General features: G+C 54.7%; 1 protein-coding gene across 1 annotated transcript; it reads left to right on the forward strand.

Annotated features, from left to right (window-relative positions):
* The first annotated feature begins 23 nt into the window (after nt 1–23).
* LOC141931144 (tyrosine-protein kinase Srms-like) lies at nt 24–8107 on the forward strand. Its single transcript, XM_074842951.1, has 8 exons — nt 24–1038; nt 3043–3164; nt 4135–4301; nt 5180–5318; nt 5806–5964; nt 6928–7109; nt 7284–7440; nt 7809–8107. Exons 1-8 carry the CDS (start codon nt 683–685, stop codon nt 8000–8002), a joined length of 1476 nt encoding a protein of 491 aa, XP_074699052.1. The 5' UTR covers nt 24–682; the 3' UTR covers nt 8003–8107.
* Nucleotides 8108–8772: the final 665 nt, after the last annotated feature.

The raw sequence follows: 8772 nt of genomic DNA on the forward strand, positions 1-8772 counted from the left end.
CATGGGGGATTAGTGGGAGGAAGCAAATGCTTTAGGGGGGTAACCCTGGGAGGTCATTGCAAACCAAAAGGAAAAAGGATCTTGTGTTATAAACCCCACCATATCCACCCAGGAAATATCCAGACCACTTCAGATCTCTTCAAAGGTTATTTTTTTAATTCCGTTTTAACTCTTGCACATTTGTGAACGCAATTATTTTCCTACGGAAAAAAAAAAAACCTCCCACACAGGTGAGATCAAGGCTATTAACTGGAGTCAGCCACTTGTCACAAGAGCTGCTTGAAGAAGAGCGCGCGGTGTTTACCGGTGCTCTGGTAACAAGCAGGAGAGCACGCTTTAAAATAATAATTAAAAAAAAAAAAAAAAAAGCCCTTCTCCTTCTTCGAGAGTGGTGAGCCCAGCTCCAGCTGTGCCTGTCTCCCAGATGTGCCCGTGGGTCTGAGCGTGGGACTCCCGCCTGCAGACTCATCCCACCTGCAGACTCGTCCCACCAGATGAACCAGTTTCACTTTCAGAAATAGGAAGTTCGCCGGGAAGGGCCGGCGAGCGCCCAGACGCGTACGAGGGACGCGGGATGGCAGCATGAGCCGCCCAGCCGGCGGCATGAGCCCGGGATTGCCCCTTCTTCTGCCCTCCAGAAGCGCGGAGGCATAGACCACCGCACCCACCGCATCTGCCGGGGATGGAGCAGTTTGTCCGGAAGCGTTTGACCTTCCTGACCTCCTTCTGGAACAAACTCCGTCCCCGCTCTGTGCCGGAGAGCTGCTCGCTGGGGTATCTTGGTTCTGATTCCGTTTCGCTGCACTCGGAGCCGAACTCCATTTCCTTCATCCCCAAGTCCTCTCTCTTTATCGCTTTATACGCTTTCACAGCCCGGAGCGCGGAGGAACTGAGCGTAAGTGCAGGGGACAAACTGCGTGTCCTCAGAGAAGAAGGAGACTATGTCTTAGCCCGGCGGCTGCTGGGGGAGCCGGCCATGGGCTACGTTCCAGCTGCGTACGTGGCCAACCTCAGCCAGGGCACCTCCGCTCACCGGCCGTAAGTATCCCGGGCCCTGGACCTGCGGTGGGATGGAGGTTGGACCAGGGCAGCATGTTCCTGCCCAGGGAAAGGCAGCGCTCGCCCCCCACGATGGTGGGGAGCACGAGCTCCTCGTCCCCTGTTTTTGCCACCGGTGGTTTTAGGACTGAGGGGGGATCTGCCCTCCCCTGGGCATCCCTGCCGTGAAGCTCCTGCAGGTCACAGCAGTGGGGTGGAGGAATTCAGCACAGCAAGGAAGGGTTGGGGGATGCGCCGAGGGGCAGAGATGCTGGTCCCCCTGCCCGGGCATGTCGCCCTCGCACGGGATGGGGTGGCTCTGGCCTGGGATGTGGGGTGATGGTGTGCACGGGTGCAGCTACAGTGCTGAATAAACAGGCTCCTCACCCTCTTACCCCACATTAAAGGGGAGGCAGCAGGGAGGGAGGGAGCTGGGGAAGCTCATACCTGAGCCCTGCCAGCTCCAAAGGGCCTGGGAGCGTGGGGAGAAGCAGTTTGGGTTGGGACCTGCCAGGAAGCCCAGAGCTCTGTGGTCGTGCTGCTGCCGTCCAGCTCCTGCTCATCCAGGGCCGGGGGCTCCTTTTCTCTCGGTGCCTCTCCCACCTGACACAGAGCTCGGATTGATGTCTCAGCCCTCTCTCAGCTGGGGAAAGCCCAGGCTCATCATTGCATAAGGCAGCCTGGTCCCAACACGCCAGGCAAAGCGCCCCGAGACACGGCTGCTCCCTTTGTACCAGGCCCTGAGTCACACCGAGTGACGGGGCACGCACGGACGGGGCGGGTGTCATCACCCTGGGAAAGGAGCGGGGGGGAGCCTGGGAAGGGGCCCTGATGTGCAAGGACAGTGATTGCAGCCGGCGGGATGGGAGAGACCCTCCCTCGCTCCCCTCCCCATGTGCGCTATGGAGAAAGGCAAATCCAGTCTGGTTTGGACCGTGCTGGGACCACACCGGCAAGGACCGCGAGGTCCCCTCGTTGCTTTATTCCCACTGCTCGTGCCCAGCCCCATCCCGAGGACGGAGGTGAGGGGGATGCTGTGGTGTGGGAGGGTGGTTGGCAGCAAACGCGCGCGGCTTTGGAGCCGGAGCGAGCTGCCAGCACGCAGACTCTGTGGAGCCAGAGCTGGGTGGTAATTTGTTCAGCTGCTGTAACCCCATCACATATAATTTCCTGCACGGCTTCTCAGAGGCTGGCGATCCCAACTAATGATGAAACCTCCGGCTTCTCATGTCCGGGCTGTCTTAGGTGGCATGAAGCAGCCTCTTCCCCCCGCTGCCGTGCACCCTGCTGAGCCGGGACCCAGGCAACCAACCTGCCTTTTCTTGCTGGAGATTTGGTGATGAATCTCAGCGCTATTGGGCACAGAAGAGGGGTTTGGCTGGGTCCCCCCCTCCTGCTGAGGTCCCCAACGAGCGCTGCCACGTCTGGAGCAGCGACGGGCAATTCCCAGAGATATTTTTATTGATGCGATCTGCCCATGGGCTCTGAGAGCTGGTTGTGTCCATGAGCTGCAGGTCAAGAAGTGCAAAGTGATTCTGTGCATGTGGCTGTTGCTCTCATGGCAGGACACATGGGTTCAATCCCCCCAGAGCATCTTCCACGCAGCACTGGGTGGTTGGTGCTTTATTGACCACAGGCTGTCAGCCCAGGTGCTGCACTGAGCCATGGGTGTAAACCTCCTGAGTTTGGGATGGAGCTGAGACCTGGCCAGCTTGATACAGCAGTGATCAGACACTGCTGGAGGAAACGGTTTGCCGGTTGCAATAAAATGCAACAAGTGCCTGCAAAAGCAACCCCCCAACGAAGCAGCCCCAACACAGGCTGGCCGTGGTGTGTGTGGCAGCCGCGTTTACAGGCTCTGAGCCGCCGATGAGCAAATGGTGGGAGGGAGCTGCTCCCCCTCCCCGGGTCAGAAGGTCCCGGAGCCCCTGGGGTGGATGTGGCCCCGTCCATCCATGCACCATCTCCTTGCGCCACACCAACCCCTCTGCTCTGCCCCCGCAGCTGGTACTTCAGCAAGATCAGCCGAAATGAAGCTGAGCAGCTCCTCCTCTCGCCTCCCAACCAGCACGGCTCCTTCCTCGTCCGGGACAGCGAGAGCAGCAAGGGCGAATACTCTCTCTCAGGTAATTTTGTGGCAATCATCCAGAGGAAATTAGCACAGGGAAAGGAACCAGCCTGTTCCTTAGGGGCAGCTCCTGGCTTGGTCAGCACGGGGTGAAAACACAGAAATATGTTTAAAGTGCTTTACAACATCTTGTTAAAGTGAATTGACTGCTTTCTAAAAGCTAATAGATGCAGGTATGGATTGCTGAGTTACTGTGCCAAAGGAAAGTAAGTTGCTCCCATCCAGGGTATGAAAGCCATAAACAATTCACAGCAGCTTAATGATGGTTTCGTGGCACTAACTCCCAGGATTTCATTCCAGCAGCTTTTGTCATCTGAGGGTTGTCTAAAAATATGCTGCCGCTCCAGACTACCAGGGCTGGGGCTGCTCCCACATACAGAAATCTAAATTCAGGGGGTTTCAGACTGGGCAGCGCTGTTACGATCTGCTCCGATCCACGTAAAAACAACCCCGAGAAATTCACGGTGAACGCCGCATCCCCAGAGACTCATCCCCCCTCTCTGCACCCTCCTTTCAGGGAGTTGGAGAGGGCCATGAGGTCTCCCCTCAGCCTCCTCTTCTCCAGACTAAACCCCCCCAGTTCCCTCAGCTGCTCCCCATCAGACCTGTGCTCCAGACCCTGCACCAGCTCCATTGCCCTTCTCTGGACACGCTCGAGTCATTCAAGGGCCTTTTTGGAGTGAGGGGCCCAAAACTGAACCCACTCATCGAGGGGTGGCCTCGATCTCTGCTAATAAGCTCCGGCCCAAATGAGCCCCGCTCGCCCATGGCGGGGAGTCGTCTGAGCCAGGACATGGGAGCAAAGCGGGTGATGGGGAGCAGGATGTAACACCCCAGGGGCGAGTTTGGGGTGCTTTAGGGTGAATTAATAGACCAGGGACCTGGAGAGGAGAGAGGGAAAGCAGGGAGGTGGGGAGGAGCTGGCTACTGCACGAGCTGAGTTTTCCCCCACCTGGGCTTCCCTGCAGTGCGCAACCACGCGAAGGTCAGCCACTTCCGAATCTGCAAGAGCCCCGGGGGCAGCCTCTACATACAGAAGGGCCATCCCTTCCCCGACATGGAGGAGCTCCTCGCCTTCTACACCGAGCACTGGAAGGTCATCCAGAGCCCCTTGCTGCAGCCCTGCAGCCCCACGGTGCGTACGCCAACGACGTGGCCGAGGTCCCAAAGATGGCCAGGATGGAAAAAATGAAAGAGACATTAGAGAAAAATAGAAATAATTAGTCTATCCATTTGGGTTTTGAGATTTATTAAACGAAATTTAAAATACCCCATTAATATAGCTGCCAGCATCACCTTTTATCAGCCATGTTAAGCCTGGGGCATGACACATGTATTTTTGACCGGCCAGAATGCACAGGCTTTTCTGAAAAATCTTCTCTGTGTTGAAGACTAGAAACCGTGTTGTTACAAATCCCTTCGATACTGACTCTGGAAATACCTGCACTTCCAATTTTTCCTAGCATATAATAAGACTGCATTGCTTTTATATAGTTTTCATAACAATTAGTGTGGCATTCATAAATCCAATTAGAGTATTAATCCTAAATTGCCGACTCGTTTCCTGATTAGCATGCCATCCACCAATTATGACTTAGAAATAGCAATTAAACGTGAATAATCTGAGAGTGAAATTGAAAGGTGTAAGATAAAACAAATGCTTAATGAGCTGTAGCCTAAATCAGACATAATATGCAATAATATTCATTTACTCATTTTTATTTATTGGTGGAAATGGAGAAAAGCCACCTCTGAGGTCTGATGAGAAGTGAATTATGACTTGAATTCCTGATATTTCAGGTAGTCTCCAAAAATCTCCCCCCTTGCACAGGCTGGCTCCCAGCAGAGGTAATGCTTTGTGCCCCCAGTGAACATTTAGCAGAGGGAAAATGCAGGTGGTGGAGCACCATGTCCTGCTCACTCCTCTGCAGTCACCAGCCCTTGGTGGGCACCAAGAGCTGGTGCAGGCCTCACCAGCAGGTCCTGATCCAAGCTGCCGTGTCCATTTTACAGACCCCCCCCGAGAGGGACAGCTGGGAGCGCCCACGCTGGGAGTTCACCCTGCGAAGAAAGCTGGGCGAGGGCTACTTCGGAGAGGTGTGGGAAGGACTGTGGAGGAACACGGTGCCAGTGGCCATCAAGATCATAAAAGGTAGGTGGAGGAGCAGATGTTAACAGTGGCCAGCTGGGTCTCTCGTTCACTGCCGCATCATTCACCCCCTTTTGGTTCCTAGTCCTTTTGGTCACTGTGTCTGTCTTATCAAGCGAACTGTGGTAGGACCTGGCAAGTAGCCACCATGGACCCATTTAAGCTTGGGCTGCAACTTTATAAAATGGCTTTGTCCAGTGGGTTTGTGATAAGTCATGTTAAGTCAAATGGGTTTGTGATAAAGCAAGGCAAGTCAAATCCAATGGACTTGTGATAAATCAAGTCCTGACGGGGCTATGATCCTGAAAGAGGGATCCAAAGCCTTGGGGAAGACACCCCTTGGGTGTTGGATCTGAGACACGGTGTGCAGACATGAACTTTGAGAGCAGGGGTGGGCTGTGAGGAGGAAAAAGGTCCTCATCCCAGTTGGAGGTGCTGAGCTCCCAACGTCCACATGAGCAAGTATGGTCATGTTGGCTTTCTTCCTCAGCCGACATGAAGGCAGAAGACTTCACCAAAGAGATTCAGAACCTGAAGCGCCTGAGGCATGAGAAGCTGATCCAGCTGCACGCCGTCTGCTCTCTGGATGAGCCCGTGTACATCATCACTGAGCTCATGCGGAAAGGCAACCTCCACAGCTACCTCAACAGTGAGTACCCATGCCAGCACCACGGGGAGCGGGCTCCTGGGGCAGTGCTGCTCTGTGGTTGCTTCCTGTGCCCCAAAATGGCTCTACAAACCCAAGTGGGGACCCTAAGAGAGTGCAAGCTTGGTTTTGGTCCTGTTTAGATCAGTGGTAATGCAGAGAAATCCATGGGTGCTTGGTGGAGACAATCTTGGGTGACCCCAAGACCCAAAGACACAGTCTGGCATGATCTTTTTGGTGTCCTTGTGGGCTGGGTCCACATCAGTCCCTGGGAGCTCAAGAATGTTGGTAGGGACCTTCATCCCTCCTTCTTTACCCGCCCATGGTCCACCAGCTCCCACCAGTGCACAGAAACTCCACTGCCATGTTTGGACAACTCTGTTAGGAGTGAAATGGCCCAACCTCCCCCTGGGCCAGCTGCATGGTTTTGTTCATGTGCAGCGCTAGGCCATGGTCCACTCATCACCTGGCTGTCAGTTTATTTTTCTTTGCTTTTCTTTTCCTGATCCAGTAATCAGTCTTGAAGGGAAACAAGACAAACCACTCCCACCAAGACCTGTTTTTCTTCTGGGTACACCCCCCCTCCTCCCCCACACTGACCTCGTTTGGGGCTCCAGAAGCATTTGGTGCTGGAGGAGCTGGAGCTTGCAGGTAGGACAGGTTGAAAGGCCAGGCTGGAGATTTGCATGGCAGAAGGTCACCTTTAGCTCTGAACACGTCCATCTGCGTCCTCTTTGCAGCACAGGGCACTCTTCAGAGCTCACCCCAGTCCCAGTCCTGAGGAGCACATGGCTGTGCTGAACTTCCCACGCAGTACAACCAGGATGGTTAGGCAGGACCTCTAATTCAAGGTTTTACATGTTCCCCTAGTCCCATGTTGCTGGCACAGGGTTTTCTTCCAAACCAGAACACCCAAAAAAGATGTTTCTAGATTGCCCCCAACACTTGTATCGTCTGGGTTAACAGGTCCTGAAGGGAAGTCTCTGGGCACCTCCCACCTGCTCAACATCGCCTGCCAAGTGGCGGATGGGATGAGGTACCTGGAGGAGAAGCACATTGTCCACCGGGATCTGGCGGCCAGAAACATCTTGGTGGGAGAGGAACTCACCTGCAAAATTGCTGATTTTGGACTTGCCCGACTCCTCAAGGTCGGTCAACAGGATTCTGTGGTCCCTCCCATCACCCCAGGCCACCAAACTGCCCCATGCTGCAGCTGTTCCCTCACCGTCCCCTCTCCCAGCCTGCAGCCCCATCAAAGCCCCAAAAGCAGCGGCTGCGTTCATCGTATCATCCCTCATGCCCCATCTCCCATTGTTTTTCAGGATGACATTTATTCCACCAGCAGCAGCACTAAAATCCCGGTGAAGTGGACAGCCCCAGAGGCAGCCAACTACCGCACCTACTCCCTCAAGTCTGATGTCTGGTCCTATGGGATTCTGCTCTATGAAGTCTTCACATATGGACAGATCCCGTATGAAGGTAGGGCTGCCAGCCTCCATCCATGTGCTGGGCAGCTTGCCCATGGTCCCCAAAAGCCAACATGTCATAAATTGTTATATTGTCCCTTCCACAAGGGGTGTGGAAGCAGCTCCTAGAGCATGAGCAAGTTATTATCCATTTTGGGGATCGCTTAGAGGAATTTTCAGTGCTTGCAGAGTGGGTGCAGGAGCTGGGGGCAGGGAGGTGGTATGAGCTGGATGATCTCCCACTGCCTGTCTTTTACCAGCCTCGTGGCAGAGAGACACCATTTCACAGCAGTGCCAGTTGACATCTTGGCCCACTGCAGGTGTGTACCTTCAGGGCATCCTTTGGGGACGTTACATTCAGGGGTGTCTCCTTCCTTGCAGGAATGACAAACCAAGAAACCGTACGGCAAATTACCAGGGGCTACCGCCTTCCCCGGCCCAGCTCCTGCCCTCCCGAGATCTACAGCATCATGCTGGAGTGCTGGAGCGGCAACACGGAGGAGCGTCCTACCTTCCTGGCCCTGCGGGAGAAGCTGGGCTTCATCTACAGACGGCTGCTCAGCTCCCTCTCCTGAGGGACCCCTTCCCACCAGCCTTCCTGCACAACCCCCTCCAGGCCAGCTCTTGCCAAGAAGCTCCTTTCTTCTGGTTTGCCCTCTGACAGGGCTCCAAGGAGAGCACATCCCCCCCAAAAAAACAGCCCGTGGTCCCTCTCGGTCAGGATGCAGGAAGGTGGCCAAGGGAAAAGGCAACAAGTTGTGGAGTACTCGTTGCCAGCGCTTGGCTGTGTTGCAGTCTGGAAAAGCCCCATGGTAGTGAAGGCATCACCCAGAGTTTACATCTTCATTCAGCCAGTGGGGTGGGAGGTCCCTGCCGCTCCCCACACCAACGTGAAGGTTTGTAGTTTGTGTTCAGTTGTGGCTCCGCTTGATTTTTCTTGTACTGTGTGTCCGGTGTATTTATCAATAAACGTGTGTGCATCCACCCCCACGTGAGTCCCTGCAGGGCATTGCTGGATGCTCAGCCCTCTCCACGCTGTTCCCCTCCCTGCCCAGGCAGCAGTTTGCAACCAGTCCTGCTCTTGCAACCAGAGATACAACCATCTTCGTGACTCTTTGGTCTCTTCATCCAGGTTTGCATTAAACCGTGTGCCTCTGCCTCCCCTTTCCCAGACAGAAGCCCAGCTTGCCCCGAGGAACCTGCCCAAGCAGCTCCTGCCTGGGCTGCTCCGTTCTGGCTCCTTGCCTTGCTCGCTCACCATTTTAAAAAAAAAAAAAAAAAAAGCATGTCTGGGTTCAAATAATTAACATCTGCTTAGCCCGGGTGCAGGCAGCACTCGTTAAAC

This window comes from Strix aluco, chromosome 17, assembly GCF_031877795.1.
Source record: "Strix aluco isolate bStrAlu1 chromosome 17, bStrAlu1.hap1, whole genome shotgun sequence".
Classification (NCBI taxonomy): domain Eukaryota; kingdom Metazoa; phylum Chordata; class Aves; order Strigiformes; family Strigidae; genus Strix; species Strix aluco.

What these genes read in the sequence shown, in the direction of transcription:
- LOC141931144 (XM_074842951.1), top strand. Translation starts at nt 683, where the DNA reads ATGGAGCAGTTTGTCCGGAAGCGTTTGACCTTCCTGACCTCCTTCTGG. An exon ending in GACTTGCCCGACTCCTCAAG is followed by an intron (nt 7,110 to 7,283) that starts GTCGGTCAACAG and finishes ATTGTTTTTCAG; the next exon opens with GATGACATTTATTCCACCAG. An exon ending in TGGACAGATCCCGTATGAAG is followed by an intron (nt 7,441 to 7,808) that starts GTAGGGCTGCCA and finishes CCTTCCTTGCAG; the next exon opens with GAATGACAAACCAAGAAACC.